The sequence below is a fragment of the Doryrhamphus excisus genome, chromosome 22 (assembly GCF_030265055.1).
Source record: "Doryrhamphus excisus isolate RoL2022-K1 chromosome 22, RoL_Dexc_1.0, whole genome shotgun sequence".
Taxonomy (NCBI): domain Eukaryota; kingdom Metazoa; phylum Chordata; class Actinopteri; order Syngnathiformes; family Syngnathidae; genus Doryrhamphus; species Doryrhamphus excisus.
The window spans coordinates 14,051,200-14,068,774 of NC_080487.1; the positions used below are offsets into that span (position 1 = coordinate 14,051,200).

The following is a 17,575-nucleotide window of genomic DNA, read 5'->3' on the forward strand; positions in this document are numbered from 1 at the left end:
GTGAACTGCAGTAATCCACATGATGCGCCTGGATAGATATTTTCAAGTTTAGCTTCAATCTACAGGCAAGAACACTAAAACATTCATAAAACCACTTTTCAGGACAAGGGAAATCTGTATTTCTAAGTAGATGGACAGTCGCCGGAATAACTTGGAAAGTGGTGGAGGCTCCAATGAGATGATGCAAAAATGCTAAATAAAATTACAATCAAAAGCTTTTTTTGTTTTAGGAGGGACAGTGTGGCTGCAGCAGCGCCCTCTGCTGCTTTCATTTCAATAAGTTCATGAAGTCATGAAGTTTTGAAAACACAAACCAGTGCTTCTCTTTGTGCCAATAAATATCTTATGTAACAGTGGAATGGTTATAAATTCCAAGTGATGTATTCATTGTGTAAGTTTTCTAATTAACAGTTTACTGCTTTAATTAATCTCCCCTCATATATTAACTCCTGTAAAGACGTTTTTTGCAACCGTGCATAAAGATTGGATCTTGTTTTTATGAGGAAATATAAAAAGCAGCAAAAAAACATTTAGCCATCTGGGGTTGTGGAGATGGGAGGTGCATAATTCAGAGTGCGTGGGGTGGTGGGGTACGTGAATATAAATGAAAAAACAATTAGCGTCTAACACTCACAATTACGAGTGTGCCTGAATCCTCCAAGGCGTGAGGAGACTGCTCTGTGTATCATATCAACAAATAAGTAGGTGTGAATGATTATTTTGTGCATCTTGAAGATTTAATTCATATTGGTGTTCCACTTAGTCGGTGGAAACCTGGAAGGATTCCAGTCAAATAATGGACATTTCGAATATCAAAACTAGCAAACTGCTATGATGAGCTAGCTTTTTGTGGAATGGTGTATTCAGGTGTATCACGTAACTCCTGGGTGCAAGTTTCCGGATGCGTGTTGCTGTTCAAAATATCAAAGTGGCAAAGTTGCATCATTTCATTTTTCACCATGTGGCCCTCGATGAAAAAGTCGGGACACCCCTCCGTCTGTGACGTTTTTGCATTCGAGGTATGGCAGCAGTGGAAGTTCCCTTTGGTGAGGGTGGGGGTGAGGGTGGGGAGTCGGTTCCCTCGGTCCCCCTGGTGGAGCCTTCTGTCAGTGGCAGAAAAAAAAGATGGCTGCCCCGAGTAGCGCCACAACTCTCAGCCAAAAGTGAAGCAAAAAAGTCCGGCATTTGTGAGCGCTAACGTCTCCTACCGGGGCCTTGTGGAAACCGGAGCAGGTCGGAGGATGTCTCGCTGGGTGCCCACCAAGAAAGAAAAGTACGGCGTTGGTAAGTTGACAAAATAAACATCCCCTCCATCGTTAGCGTCGTTTAGCTCTCAGATTGAACAAGTTTGGAGAAGGACTGTGAAGCCTGAACGCGGCCGGCCGCTCCAGTTCTGCGCCTTTTTCGCTAACATGAATCGGATTTCTCGGTGTTGGACAATGTTGAATTTGGGGGCAAAGTTGTCAGGCAGTTTTGCGGTGGAATTCCCAAAGTTGGAATGTCTGAAGGGAGACGCTGGGAATTGCTCGAGGCGCGCCTAGCTGCTGTTTCCTGTGTTTATGGATGGGCCTCTGTGATCCCAACTTGGACACAACTTTTACTCCACTTTACACCACGTCTGCTTACTGTGGTCTCACTTTTCCTCTTTGCGGTTTGAGGTGATTGTTCCACTTCTCTTTGTCTTCCCTCAACAAGACTTGGTGTTGGTTCTTACGTTGGAAACTACCACAACACTCCGGAGCTAGCTTGAGGCAGCACTCTTAGTCATAGCACATGAACATGTAAACAAACGTCTAAATCCGCCGTTTGCATTTGGGAAAACGGTGACAAATGTGCAAAGTAGTGACATGTAATGCACATATACATATAATAGTGCAAGTTTTAAAAGTTTACCACCCCTACGTTCAACTATTCAACTAGAGTTGTTTCCTATGTTATCTAAGCAGACTATTAGAAACCACTCTGTACAACTGCAATCAACAATCAACATTTACGTTATATTTTGTAAAGGCACTTTTTAGATGTCATATTGTGCAGTTGTCCCTAATGTTGTTGCTGGTTATGTGCATTTTTGTCATTCTTACAACAAAAATCTACTTCAGTGGGTATTCTAGCGCTTGAGTAAACTTGTTTGCCTAGCGTAATCTGGGAAAATGCAAATGATGTCCCTGTCATGGCGTTAAAAAGGTAACTAGAGTATTATGCATTGTAGTATTAGAAAAGCTATATAATCCCACATGACTACAATCTATCTGTGGCTTTTGGGCAGGGAGACTAGATAATGCCATCACACAGTCGGCCATGATGCATTGGCATATCTTAATGGAGGCTTTAAAATACAGGAAAAGGAAAAGAACTTTCTGCTGTTGCTTCCTGGTGAGTTTTCTCATTTATTGGAGTTAATTAGTTCCAGTGAATATCTGTGAAATAGGAATTAATTAATGATACTTATAGTTAAAATAACACAGTTAAATTTACATTCCTATTATTCTATGTTTACATCATATGGCGCAGGCTACGGGATGACTACAAGGACATAACAGACGGCCGCCGCTAGCATAGCAAGCTACTGAGCTAACTTACCACTTCCACAAGGAATGAGAGGATATCCTGTTTTCACTTGATCTCAGCCATGGCATGTCGGCTGTCTGGTCTCCATGCAGTGTGAAAGGTAATGTAATCTAATGTCATGTAGGGAAAACACCTGATTTGGACCAAAAACCAGAGAAAATAAATGTCTTCTTAAAGGGGACCTATTTTGCTCATTTTTGGCCCTTTGTATTGAGTTGTGGACTCTTATAGACCAGCTACACAAAATAGCCCACACAGAAAGCTTTCTAGGTCGTCCAGAATCTGCACCTATTCCAGGTGTATTTCCTTGGATTTGTGCATCATGAGCATAATCGGTACCCCTTTAAAGGGAAGGTCACATCAGGTCAGATTGCACAAATTCTGCCTAGCAACAAGGTCAAAACATGCAAAGTAACCCCCCCCCCTCCCAAAATAACAGACTTTGTTGATGTGATGTTTTCGTCAAGTCGTCCAGTACATGAGCGTGTGGCTGTGTTGTCTGTTTTGATGTTTCCTTGCGGCCTCCAATTAACCTAACATGCCAGCCCTTCAGAGTTCTGGGACTGGAAACCACTGATTCACATTCCTGTTGGTATTGTTCTTCCTAGTTGTAACCCAGAGAATGTTTTCTTTACTACACAACTTGTCCAAAGCACACTTACGGTTGTCTGCAGGCTTGACGGACCGATAACCTGAGACAGCGCTCATTTGGTCCAGATCGGCAGCCGGTGACGCATCCAACAGCGGCGCGTCGTCTTTCCCCCGAAGACTATAAGTCATTAGTGAACCCCGCCTTTGCCCTTCACCCAAGAAAAACATCTGGGGTGTGCAGTCAGCTACCAAAATGTGGTAGCGATTAAAACACAGTGTTGGTTGGCACACAAACTCCAGCCATGTGTCTTCCATCAGTGGTCTCCAACCTTCCTGAGCTCACACACCGGCTCTAGACGTAACGAGAAGCTGAAATTCATCATCTAAATGTACCCAGAGTCAGAAGTGAGTTGGGCAAAGGAGCTTTTTCTTATGCTGCCCCCACTGAATGGGACAGACTGAACTGAAAATGTCAGAACTGGTCTCAGTCAAAGCTTTTACTTCTATTTGACACACTATGCAGCGAGGAAAGCTATGAGAAATACTTGTGGTTTTAATGGTCTGACTGTAAATGATTGTCTTTCTGTATTTATTAGGATGTGTGCTGTTCACCTTTTAGCCAGGTCACCTTGGAAATGAGATCTTGAGCTTCATTTTCTAACTCTAATCCTCACAAGGGTCGCGGGGGGTGCTGGAGCCTATCCCAGTTGTCATATTATCATATTAATATTTATTGATATTTCCAATAGTAACTCATTAAATCCCAGCCATTTTTAAAAAAGCTGTCCCTCTTGGTACCAACCATTTTGGATGATTTTGACTGATTTTTCAAGGCACACAGAATATTGTGTTCTGGCTCTATATAAGCATTATATATACCAAAAGAAAGCTTAGACTTTCATCTGTCATCAGAGTTGTGATTGCTGCCTAGAGGTCGTTCACAGGGTAAAGATGCAGGGAGTGCTCTTATAAAATGCACTTCTATCGTTCTATCGTAGAGTTGCATCATCACCTCTCGTACAAAAAAACATAAAAGACGTATGAAGATGTCTTTGGGAGCAAGCGGTCGGGTTGAAAAATCGTATAAATAGGCCTCTGCTCGCGAATTCGTTCAAATAATATTACATGAAAGTATTTTTTTTGTACAAAATGTAAAAATACATAAACACATCCATAAACACAACATTTGTTTTGATTTTCATAATGCAGCCCTTGGTGGAAAAGGTTTAGGCACCCCTAATGTAAACACTAGCCAACTTTGACCCTGAAGCCAGACTAAAATAAATTGATTGTATATGATTATTAAATAAAATCAAGTATGCGAAGCAAAATGGATTACATTTGCATTTAATTAGATGTGGATGACTCTTTTTCTCTCACTCCGGCTGTGAAGCTGTTTGCCGTAAAGGGTTCGACTCCTCCGTGGTTCCTTACGGCATCGGTTATATGTATAATAATAAATATATAGGAGGCTGCTGTCATAGCTCGCCACTTGTCATCGTGACATCTTCAGCGGCCGTTAGCAATGCGGCGCCTTCTGTGATTGTCTGAAAAATGCCGATCTGGCAAAAGGAGAGACCTTTTAGCAAAGAGCTAAAGACGAAACCCTTTGATTGACATGAAGTTGCAGTTGCAAGTTGCATTAAGTTTGGCTGCAACAATTCTGCTTTTTGACGAAGCAAAAGCGGCAAAGAGGAACCTGGTATGATGGTAACCTCCCAAACCCAACCCCCGCCAGTATTGATCCAAACAGGCCTGGCATTGTCTCTCTGTGAAAGGTGCCCCGCCGTGCTTCCTGCTCCGGCTTGACAGATGGCTAATGGCGTGCAGCACGTCAGTGTGAAGCGCAGTTCACCGACGTTGACGACATACGTTATTACATAATTTAGATAGGGGCTGGATGAGAGTGATACATCCCAGCCTTCAGACTGTCAGCTTCCATTTGGCAGCCGCTTTAGCACGCTTTCATGAAGGCACACAAAACGCTAAGACCTTCTGTCCTTAAAGGGGACCTATTATGCTCATATTTTCGGCCCTTTGTAGTGAGTTGTGGACTCTTATAAGAGCAGCTACAGCTTCTGCTTATCCATAAGTATATTTTAACTACTAGCAAGCGCCAGCAATTTATTTGACTTTAATCTTCCAATATGGCTGCCACTGGGGTGGCCGATGCCAGACGACCCGCCTTCTCCTATAGGCTAAGCACTAATCTCTTCACAAGACGCGGCTATCATTGCAACATAAAGAGCTGGTTATTAAAGTCCCGTGAGTTTGGTCATCTTTCTTCTCTGCAACATATTTATTCTGCATGACAACAAAGTGAAGGGAATCAACGGGCTCAGCACTTCTCAGGCAATTGGGGTCGTAAATAATGTCAACAATCCTATCGACTTAAGTCTGTGTTATTGTCGCGTTTGTCTCGGGGGTTTTAATTATTGTATTTTTTTCAGTTGGAGACTTCTGATGGAGGCGTCAGTCGTTGTGGGTGTGAGAGACGGTCTTTCGGTGTGGCTGCTTTTTGATTAGTGTATTAAAGGGGACCTTTATGGACTTAGGAGTTATGGACTCCTACGGAGCAGCGGCACACAAGCTTTCTAGATCTTCCACACCTATTCCAGCTGGATTTCCTTGGATTTCCTTCTTGGATTTAAGTTGGCATGCTGACTTCCTTAACTACTTAAAAGTGATTAGGATCATGAGCTGCTGGCTAGAAACCCCTGACTTTTTGTGTATGAACTGTGGTAACGTAGGTCCGTGTTTACAAAGAGCACACAATCTTGAAACAACGTCGGTAGCGATAATGCGTTCCTTACACGTTTTTTTTTTTTCGGGAATACCCGTGTTTAAAAAAACATGGATAGACAAACTGATTGTGGTGAAAAAGGCTTGATAGAAAGTCCAGACATCGGTGAGACGCTCCCTGTATGCACACTCTATAATGCTACACAGACAGACGCTTATTTACACAAATTAAACACATGATACTGATAAATTGTGACTGACTGTAAGTAACATTGGAAAGGCATCGGACCTAAGCAACACTTCTACTGCAACCACCTAACCAACATTTCTACTGCAGGTCAGAAAACTGGAAAACACGTAATAGGTCCCCTTGAACGTGTGCACACTCTGGAAACACTTTTGTGATGATGTTTGTGAGTGTGCTTGTGAGGATTAAAAGCGTATTTGCAGAAAGGTTAAAGAGCTCGGGTAGTCCTAAAGTGTTATGATCTGTTGAGATACATCGATGTTGATCATCGGATCAACGTCCTGATGTTGCGGCTTTCACTTGCGCTTCACTGTGACTTCACAGTCGCCTGCGGGCGTGCGTTGGCAGCACCATGCCCTGGCTGCGTCGCGTCTGACGTCACCACATGTTATGTTGCATGGCTCACTTTGTGAAGGCATTAGCCCAAGTTTATTCATGTATTTGAGGGTGATTATGCTTGTTATCATTCCTCGTGCAGAAGATAACACGCAGGGCCATGAATAATTAGCTTCTTCCTGCTGTGTACATTTGGATAATCTGTGTGGACACTAGAGTTCCCAAACAACTTTGACAATGTGGAGGACGTAGATGAAATTAGGACTTCATTATTGCTGCGGACACAAAAAAAATATTGATTTCTAACAGAACCTTGTAGAACCTAGTTTCCCAAAGTGGGGTTGTTTATGCTTTGCATAAATACACAGAGGTGAGCTTTAATAATATCAGCTCTCGCCGTTTGCTCCATGTCTGCGTAAACAAAATGGCATATGCAGTTGGAATTACATGGGTGACTACATCGTCCTTGTGTTTTTGTTTTAGTGCCACCTCAAACATCTCAACAGTACTTCGGTTGTTCTATGAGACAACAAAAACACCGGGAGAAAATATTTTGATGACAAAATAGCTACATTTATTCATAAATTTAGCTTGTGGGCTTGATGTAGAGCTCCGCTGTAGCACTGAACGGCACAACTAAGCTAACTGCTAGCTTGGTACTATTGTCAACAACAACGTCTTCCCTTACCATTCGCTATTGCAACCCTCCTGTCACCAGCGTCACCCCTATACATACAGCCAGACAAACTGCCAGTGTTAGTTGCCTTTGTGGCCATTTTACTCTCTCAGTGCGCAATTCACCAACTTCTGTCTGCTTCATATCCAAGCTGTTGATGACGATATGGAGAAAAATAGAACTGTTGTCCCATACCGGGACAGAAATACATTGCCTAAATGTGTGAAATCACACACAAGATGCATAAAACCGAGTGAGGATCAGCGGCATAGAAGATGGATGGATGTAAGACTTTGATCTGTAGCGCCCGTGAAAAAAGCAAAAGACGTCTATAGACATCTTTGGCAGTCAATGAAATAAGTGGAGCTAAATAAGATGACATATAGTACGTGCATGTTTTCAAAGGCCTTTCTATCAAGAAAATTTGGTGGGGAAAAAGAAATCCAAATCTCTAAGTAGGTAATCAAGCTTAGTCGAGGTAATAATAATAAAAGTGTAGGTGGTTATTTAGACTTGGCAAGTAGCGCGACACATACGCTTTGGTGTAAATGAGTCATTGTGACGGCTACTCTATTTAAAGCCAATGAGGTTTGCTCTGCAGAGCTGGTGCAAAGATGCAAGATTCCAAATGACACCAAAGAGGACGTTGGGCTGTGAAGTCTATTTGATGTGTTCTCTGTGGTGGTTTGCTCTACCGGCTTCTTGCGCACCCTGCTCAACTTTTTCTTTCACCCACAAATGACACATTGTTCATCTTCCTGCACAACATCACTGTTTCCTTTCCTGCCTTACTGGAACGGCTCATCTATTGTGCCGTGGTAATATTTCCTGCTGGCTTCGGTGCAAAGGGAAGGTGGGAATGCAAGAGATTATTTATTTTTGCTCACTTAAGCTCAATGACATTATCTCTGCTTTTTCTGAAATGCACCCTTGTTAGAATTGGCTCCAGAGGAGGAAGCAGGCTGGGAGTTCAGTGACTCCAAATGAAGCTCCAGACTGAAAGCCCTCATTAAGACCCATCAGGCTTTCAAAGCATACTCGTTTGAAAAATGATGTTGCCTTTTTTTGATGAAGTGTAGGAATCTTGATGGCTTAGCCCTAAGTAAGATGGTTAAGGTACTTGTGGACTTACGGTGTAAGTCGGTTATTCCTGTGATGGAGTTTGATTGATTCATTGCTTATAAAATTTTGGCAATTTCACTCTCGTAGCAGAAACAAATGCTCATCGCAAGCACATTCACTAAAGTAAACAGCGGGCCCAGAAACAGAAGTAGTTTATTATTTGAGGTAGCTGAATATTTTAGCATCTGTGCTCTATGTGCGTCATTTTTCATTGTTGGTGTACCTTCTGTATTTTAAGGACCTACTGCAAAAATGCAAATAAATAATGTCCCGCAGAAATGCTAGCGGAACTGGAGGTAGCAGAGATGAGGATGCTGAGGTTCACATTGGGAGTGACCAGGATGGATAGGATCAGGAAGGAGTACATCAGAGGGACATTACATGTTAGTGGTCTTGGAGATAAAGTCCTTTAGGCCAGACTGAGATGGTTGGGACATGTCCAGAGGAGAGATAGTCAATATATTGGTAGAAGGACGCTGCCAGGTAGGAGGCGTAGAGGAAGACCAAAGAGGAGCTTTATGGATGTAGTGAAGGAGGGCATGAGGGTGGTTGGTGTGAGAGAGACAGGGTTGGATGGAGGAGATTGATTGGCTGTGGCGACCCCAGAAGGCAAAAGCCCAAAGAGAAAGAAGTTTCTGTAGTTGTTTAGAAACGAGAACAAAGTGGCTGCTTTATTGAACGTTATCGATGTCGCTACGTGTCCTTCATCAGCGTTGCGTAATGACACGTTATCGGTGGCTGCGTGGATTAAAGTGGTTTATAATTGAGTGTGGAATTACAATCGGCGGCGTGTTTGGATAATTGTAGCGAGTGGGTGTCGTCGTCGTGCTGCCACATTCCTCTCTGGCTTCGTCTGTGAGAGTCTTATATAAGGGGCTAGGTCTGGTAATGACGACCCCTTCCTATCCCCCCTCCAAACTGGTCCCTTCAAATGAACATGCACCCTACTCCGCAGAAATACATAGTCCACTTCCTCACCTGTCAGGCTGGTCATGGTTTGATGTTTTTCGTCCTTTGCTTTATGTTTAATGGATGCCAGTGGTTTTCATTCCCCTGTGAAATGTGGTGCTTTATGTTGTGCTTTATGGGCCATTTGGGCTGAGCAAGCCAGCCACTTAAACAAACACATTTCTATTTCTGCTATCAGTGATGGCATAATTGAGTGCACCCTGCTGTAAAGTGGCTACCCTCTGATGGCTCACGTTAATCCCTTTTTTTGTGTTTGTTTTGTGACCCTCAACCCGTGTTGCTACCTTTTGTGTACTTGAAACACGGCAGTGTGTTTCCTGCAGGGGAAGCGTGGGGGTGGTGTGGGGGGGGGGGTGCTTTGTTCATTTATCAGCACATGGCCGGCGGTCTAGTGAGTTCTCTGCTTGGATTGTTTGAGGGATCACAAACACATTCGAGCTTATTCTTTGATAACATATTCACCCAATAGGGTTGGGCATTGTTTGAATTTGAGGGATTCCTGTTCCTAACAGTACTCGATTCCGATTCTTTTCAGAGGTTGGGTCATAAAAAGTTTGCACGGATTGAATGAATGCACCATAACACAAAATATTCATCTATTTACTGATGTTTGCATTTCCAAGCTTTTGTTGCCAATTGGAGGACAGTAGAACTGCTGCCACCTGCTGGGACAGAAATACGTTGCCTACAAGTCTCAAATTCACACCCAAGATGCATAAGACGCTGATCTCTCGGTCCTGTGAAAAAAAAGCAAAAGACATGGATACACGTGTTCGGCAGTGAATGAGTTAATCTCGACTCCATCCAGCTGAAACGCACTACTTTCAGATAATTGACCTCCATGACAACTTGAACTCTGATGTGTCCAACAACAAAGCAGAAGATAAAGTTTGTCTTAGAGGAGGACATGTTGCCTCGCATGCAAATGAATTTCATGATTACACACTCGGCTTGTTAACACGAGCGCCTCACATATCGCCCGCGCGTGCAACCCGTGTCGGCTGTTGTTATAAAGGGTATCGGTCACGGCCGGTTGAGCTCTAACGGTATGATCACCTTCTCACCAGAGAACATCCGGTGGCAGTAAGGATGGATTTTATTGGGCTCTTTACTTCCCACCGCCTTTGGTGTTTGGGTTTTTCTCACAACATGGTAGAAATATGTTGATGGTTACATCATCAGTGTGGGTGGATGTACAAACAGTGGCATGACAGCGCTTAATGCCTCTTCCTTCTTGTAATACCCCCCCCCCCCCCCTCTTCTTTTGTTTGTGGTCTTTTTCAGCAATCTACAACTATGATGCCCGTGGAGAGGAGGAGCTGTCACTGCAGATTGGAGACACCGTACACATACTGGAGACATATGAGCGTAAGAGCCTCTGCTTTTATTGTCTTCTAGACATCCTGTAATATGCTTTCTCTCTTTAGACTGGTACAGAGGGCATAGGCTGAGGAGGAAATCCAGGAAGGTCAGTACCGGGTTCACACCTTTGTTGAAGGCGGCCACAGCCGAGTTCTGACCCGGTGACGCTCAAACATGTCTGTGGTAACCTTTTATCCCCTTTTCCCTTTTGCAGGGCATTTTTCCAGCATGCTATATCCACCTGAAGGAGGCCACAGTCGAGGGCAGCGGGTCAGTATGTTGACTCTGACAAAGTGTCTATGACAAAGCACAAAATGGGATATATTGCTTCCCGATCTCCTGACTGTGTGGCCTTCATGCTAACCACTCGGTCACCGTGCTGCAATTTATAATATTCATTCACAATAACAATAATATTCACTGATGTTGTGACGAGTATGAGGTTTTGCTGGCAGTGATAGCCACTGACGTCTGTATGCACAGTTCACAGAACTGACGAGTCACGGCTATTGTTGTTTAGCTAGCAATTTGGCATGAATAAGGTTCGAAGTGACGCTGCGTTCAAATACGATCCTTTGAACATTAGCTGATATCGATACCATGCTTTTTCTCTGATACCGATCAATCGATTGAATCGAGTCAAATTGAATCGTATGGAATTGTAGGTATAATCGGCACATTAATCGGTCGTGCATATTCCTTCCTGTCCATTGCTCTGTAATGGCACGTGATGCCTAATGAAGCTGCCAGATGAGTCCCTTTTCACGATTTGAAGTGCATCCTTGTAGCTGTATATAACTGCAGTAGCATCAAATAGCACCATCTGTATGTACGCCAATGCTCTTTCCTCTCGATATCAACACGAGAAAGGCCAGAGCGAGAGGATGCCGACTCCTGCACTTGACCTTATTTTGTGTATTGGCGCCGCAGGCAAAAGGAGACGGTCATCCCCACCGAGCTGCCTCTGGTTCAGGAGGTCACCACGACGCTGCGAGAGTGGGCCTCGATATGGAGGGACCTTTACGTGGTGAGTACAGTGTAGAGGAGAACATCGGCGGTGTGAAAAGCATCAGAGTTTCCGAACATATCTTTGTCGCTGTGTGTCAGGGCGACAAACGCGAGATGTTCAACTCCGTCCGGGACATGATCTACGACCTCATTGAATGGCGCTCCCAAATCCTCTCCGGCACACTGCCCCAGGATGAACTCTCCGAGCTGAAGCAGAAAGTCACCTCCAAGATCGACTACGGCAACAAGTCAGGGTCTCGGACTGTGCTGAGCAGCATTAAATAAAGAAGAGAAAGCCACAGTTCATATATTTTGGTTCCAGGTACTTGGATCTTGACCTGGTAGTCCGGGACAAAGATGGGAACATTTTGGACCCCGAACTCACCAGCACTATCAACCTGTTCCGAGCACACGAGACGGCCTCCAAACAAATCGAGGACCGGATCCAAGAGGAGAAGGTAGAGATGGAGCATCCAGAGGATGACGCTCAGTCTCTGTGTTCCTGTGACCTTTTCTACTCTGTCCCTCCTCCAGTCTCAGAAGCAGAACATCGATTTGAACAGGCAGGCCAAGTTTGCCTCCACCCCAGCGTTCGCCCTCTTCGTGACGCTCAAGAACGTGGTGTGCAAGATTGGAGAGGACGCGGAAGTCCTCATGTCACTCTACGACCCGGTGGAGTGCAAATTCATCAGGTGAGGAAACTTTTTTATTGGCAGTGAAAATATTTTTTTTCATGCTTTTTTGCCCACAGTGAGAACTACCTGGTAAAATGGTCCAGCTCGGGTCTAGTGAAGGACATCGACCAGCTTCACAACCTTCGGGCTGTCTTCACTGTAAGTGTGTGTTTCTATTCAGACATTATGTTTGATACAAAACTTAATTGCATTACTCTTAGCTGAGTGCTATTAGCGTTTAGCTGTGTAGAGTGTCCGACTGCAGCTCCGGTGTGTATGTTATTGTTATGTTATATTATATATGGACCATAGACCTTGGTCTCTAGGTGTCAGTCACGTCATTGATTATACTAGATTGAGTGTACAAGTTTAAAGGTGACTATAGGGGTGTTAGTTCACGTCTGCCGGGCTTTATTAATGGTCAAAACCATGTTTAGATGGTTTTCAATGCTGTAATTATGAAAATATTCTATTTATGAATATTCTATTATATTATCTCTATCTTGTCTGGAACCAATGAACTGCAACAGATGAGGAATGGCTCCATATGCATATTCTTCTATGCCTTTTGGCCTCTTTTTCCGGAACATATCCCTTACTTGATAATGCAAATGTTGACAGGTGTGAACCAGTGACCTACCAGGCCTAATTGCTGAGTTCTCTCCTCTTCCTCAGGATTTGGGCAGTGAAGACTTGAAGCGTGAGAAGATCAGCTTCGTGTGTCAAATTGTGCGAGTGGGTCGCATGGAGCTGCGAGACAATAACACAAAGAAGCTGACGTCGGGGCTGAGGAGACCCTTTGGAGTGGCAGGTGAGGTTCACCGCTAGGCCCGTCACGATAATGGACATATCGATTTATGGAACGATAAAAATAACAAAAAGGTTGGTAATTATGAGCCCTTAATAAATTAAATGATAAAGCCTCTTGACATGGAGGCGGGGCTACGCAGAGTGCTAGTTCGCAGGCAGACGTGAATATGAATGAAGGCACAAAGGCGAGTGTTTTTTTTCTTAATTGAGCCGATCTACAGTATATAGTGTATAGTATATAGTGTAGCGTCACATGGCATTATACGTTGGTAGTGTCTTGTCTGTTTTATCTACCTATTGCGTTGCTGTGTGTAGTTGTTTTGACACCGCGACTCGGAATGGCGCATGAGTTGGTGACGCCCCGCGATTTGTAGCTAATATAGTACACTTCACTTGAGTAGCATCTAGTGGCTCAACTGTGACATTACACAATTATGTTAGATTTTAATAATACATTTAAAAAAAAGTAGAATTTATCGAAAATCGGTCCATAATTAGTAACACAACTATCATTATCCCAATATCATCCATACCCAGTTTGAAGCTCCTGCTGTGATTGAGAGATATCCTGTAAAAAACAGTTGGCTGAATGTCATGTTGGCCAGCGGCCAGTCGTTTTGTAAACTAATTAGATTGGCATCGTGCCTGTGGCGTTCTAACTCAATCTCCTGGCGGGAAGGTGAATGACAGCAGCTTATCGTCATGATCAGGGCCACCCTTCAAAAGAAGGGAAAATGCAGTCGTCATCGAATCGTGGTATCCACTGTTACAAACACCGTGCCCCTGTTACTGGGGCTCGTCACTGGCCACTTGGATTATGGTTTGTTGTACATATATGTAGGCCTTATACTCTCTGCACTTGAGTCAATAAATGCCCCTCTCCACTTCATAAGGAAATACACTCATTTGGGGATTTCATTTGTAGGCATTAGCCTACCATTAGCCTATTAGCCTTGGTTGTGCATTTCCAAGACTGACGTACCTGGAAAGTGTGTTCATGGTGTCTTTCACCCCCCCCCCCCCACTGCCGCACAGACAGTTATTTGTATCAGTGCACTGTCCGAGGTCCCTGACGATGTTATCATAATGCTCTCCTTGTCCCCCCCCATGCAGTAATGGATGTCACTGACATCATCACGGGCAAAATGGACGACGAGGACAAGCAGCACTTTATCCCGTTCCAGCCGTAAGTCCACAACCACAGCTTTCTTGTAAGACGGGGACAACATACCCCCCCCCCCCCCCCCCCCCCCCCCCCCTCTTGCCTTACTTTTATTTTCACTATTTGACTATATTCCGGATGTCTGAGACTCGTCCGTTGCATTCCCTCACAAGTCTTTGACGCCTGATTAGCGAGGGCCTGAAGACGGTTACGCTCGTGTCCCCCCCCGCTGACTCAATTAAGGCAATCTCATTAACTGCTGCCATTCTCGTAGGACGGGAAGAGTAACCTTTTACTTAACGTGATTTTCTGCATAATTACAAGTGCTCCATGTTCTGCCTGTCAGGCTGGCAGATGACCTTGAGTTAACTGTTTGATCCCGGTTACGAAAAGCATGGGAATTAGACAAGTGGCTAATCTCATCCACAGATGCTTTGGGGATTGATTGACGTGGTGAAAGCTGTCGTGTAACTCAAGTCGTCTGCTTTTTATCATTTTTATCCATCCATCCTTTTTCTATACCTGGTTATGGCGGGGCCACAATGTGTGTTAAATGTGCCACAAGACGTGGGCTCATTTTCTGGAACTACCAGCTTCATCTTGTCTGACATGGTGTCTCAACTTGGGGCAGCTCCTCCAATTTGCCATCTTCTTTGTCCCATTCCATCACGGCCGCACTTGTTTCTCTCCCAGCTCACCAAACATCACGTCTGCTCGTGAAACATGATGACAGTGTTGGTTTAGATACTTAGCGCTGTAGCTGCCAACCGGGCCTCACTTCCTAAACTATAATGTCTTTTGTGTACGTGTTGTCTTCCGTCATCCGCCCCTTCCTAACGAGTGACTTTGTGTGTGTCGTCGTACTTACATTACCCCCCCTACACCCCCCCCCCCCCCCCCCCCGGTCGTGTCTTTCCCTCCCTTCCAACCTTTTTCTTCACGACCATCACCCGCCTGTATTGCCTCCTCTTCCATCTCTTCTTCCTTCCTTGTTTGCCTGTTTGTGCGTGCGTGTGTGCGTGTGTGCGTGCGTGCTCACTGCAGGCTGGCGTTGGACGACGCCGTGCTCCATAAGCAGCTGAACATCTCCCGTTTTTCACCCAGGGTGGCGGGCGAGAACGACTTCCTGCAGACCGTCATCAACAAAGTCATTACGGCCAAAGAGGTCAATCACAAGGGCCAAGGTACTGTATGTCCGAGGATAGGGGTGTCCAGACTGCGGCATGGGGACCAATTTCAGCCCGCACCTTGTTTTTTTTGTTGACTCTAAATGTTCAAAAATGGCGCCCCATCTCCTGGTGATGTCAGAAGCTAGCTGTACATACTATACTTGGATAAATGGAGCACTTGCTAGCAGATTGTTTATGACTTGCACATGTTTGGTAACAACATGAGGGCTCTCAAGTGAGAGCGAAGCGGGAAGAATGCATTTAGGAAGACCTGTCCAAGCGTAGTGGAACTAGAAAGAACTTTAAATGCACCATTCCACACCTCTGTTCAGTTACCTGCAGTTTAAGGCCCTCCCTCTTTGACCTTTGACATCCCCAGGCCTGTGGGTCACCCTCAAGCTGCTTCCCGGTGACATCCATCAGATCCGGAAGGACTTTCCTCATCTGGTGGACCGCTCCACGGCGGTGGCGCGCAAGATGGGCTTTCCCGAAATTATCATGCCAGGTTGGTTGAACCTTCTTTTTGCTTTCTTCCGGAAAGACACAGAGTTTGGTCTCACTGCTATCGTTTCCTTGCGTGCTTCCCAAAGGTGATGTCAGGAACGACATCTACCTGACTCTGGTCCAGGGAGACTTTGACAAAGGGAGCAAGACCACACCCAAAAATGTGGAGGTCACCATGTCCGTGTATGACGAGGACGGCAAAAAATTGGAGGTATGAAGGAGAAATGTATTCCTGATGTAAGTCATCTTGATATGGCTTACCATCAAAGCTCTACACAAACACTTCTGTTTCTATGACTCCTTATCAAATTAGAAAATACTATTAAGAAATCATATTGAAAGTTCTCACAGCCTCTCACGCCCCCCAACCGTTTACCGCTCCCCGCTATTTGGGAAGCACTGAGTTGGAGAAACAGTAACATTTTAACTGGTTTCCTTTTTTGAAACGAGTTAACGGAGACGAGTACCCCCGAGTCCCATTTCGTCCAAGACTCGCACACTTCTAGTGTCTCGTGTCCTAATTAATCTTTAGCGCCCCTTGGAGACTCCAGTCAGTGGCCCCCTTTTTTTGTTTAATTATTGCTGACCCTTGCTGGACGCTCCCTCTTCCACTGCAGAGGTTGTCGGCTAATAGGGAGCATGGGAGCTTTGCAGCAGAAAGTGTGTGTGTATAAATATCCCTGCAAATACTGTATGTACGCGTGCCATGATTGTACCTGGTGTGATTTCATAGAGGAGGAGTTATGATTATGTTATGTGAAAAGTTGCCTGTAAGGCCGCCCACAGGCAGCTCATCAGTGGAGAGGGTGATTATAGTCTGCTTGCCTCAATTATACACATTAGTCTTAGGCCCTCAACTTTGATTTGACCCAGCGGAGCCGAGGAGATGCAAGGACTAGTGATTATTGTATAAGTGCAGATGCCATGATTCATGCTTTTAGATGTCTCTAGCCGTGGATTGCAAGCTGGGAATGTCAGCAGTGAAGCCTTCTCCTAATTAGCTTCCATATAAAAGCTACTTTTGCAATTAACCGTCCTATTTGATAAGAATTTTCATTCATTCATTCATTTTCTACCGCTTATCCTCACAAGAGTTGTGGGCGTGCTGGAGCCTATCCCAGCTGTCTTGGGGCGAGAGGCGGGGTACACCCTGGACTGGTGGCCAGCCAATCCCAGGGCACATATAGACAAACAACCATTCACACTCACATTCATACCTATGGACAATTTGGAGTGGCTAATTAACCTAGCATGTTTTTGGAATGTGGGAGGAAACCGGAGTACCCGGAGAAAACCCACGCATGCACGGGGATTGAACTCAGGTCTCCTAGCTGTGAGGTCTGCGCGCTAACCACTATTCCACCGTGCAGCCCTGAGAATTTTCAACCATTTAAAGTAAAGGTCAGAGGTGCTAGTTGAGTATACACTCAAATGATAAAATGTTGTTAGAGGCTTTTTTTTAGGTCTTCGTAGTCGAAATAGGTATCTCCCAATGATGTGCATTGTTTGCTAGCTCATACTCGTTACCAACTCATACCAACACTACTGATGAGTCATGAATGGAAAATGGTAGAAACAAACTTTGTTTTTCTGATGAAAGATGAGAGTCTAATCTTTACTTTGGTACCATGT

At 44.6% G+C, this 17,575-nt stretch overlaps 1 protein-coding gene across 4 annotated transcripts in view; it reads left to right on the top strand.

Moving 5' to 3' along the window:
* The first annotated feature begins 1,067 nt into the window (after nt 1-1,067).
* The window catches only part of dock1 (dedicator of cytokinesis 1), a 98,120-nt gene continuing 81,612 nt past the window's right edge, over nt 1,068-17,575 (top strand). For 2 of the 4 annotated variants that reach the window (XM_058060983.1, XM_058060987.1), the window contains exons 1-14: nt 1,068-1,284; nt 10,539-10,622; nt 10,682-10,722; nt 10,831-10,886; nt 11,547-11,643; nt 11,724-11,872; nt 11,947-12,082; nt 12,159-12,316; nt 12,376-12,457; nt 12,974-13,109; nt 14,222-14,294; nt 15,315-15,454; nt 15,819-15,944; nt 16,030-16,154. In XM_058060983.1, the coding sequence (XP_057916966.1) occupies nt 1,242-1,284; nt 10,539-10,622; nt 10,682-10,722; nt 10,831-10,886; nt 11,547-11,643; nt 11,724-11,872; nt 11,947-12,082; nt 12,159-12,316; nt 12,376-12,457; nt 12,974-13,109; nt 14,222-14,294; nt 15,315-15,454; nt 15,819-15,944; nt 16,030-16,154 (1,446 nt within the window). In that variant the 5' untranslated portion in view covers nt 1,068-1,241. Of the gene's footprint in view, nt 1,285-2,511; nt 2,672-10,538; nt 10,623-10,681; nt 10,723-10,830; nt 10,887-11,546; nt 11,644-11,723; nt 11,873-11,946; nt 12,083-12,158; nt 12,317-12,375; nt 12,458-12,973; nt 13,110-14,221; nt 14,295-15,314; nt 15,455-15,818; nt 15,945-16,029; nt 16,155-17,575 lie in introns of those variants that run through there. The other 2 variants (XM_058060986.1, XM_058060984.1) reach the window with 2 other exon arrangements.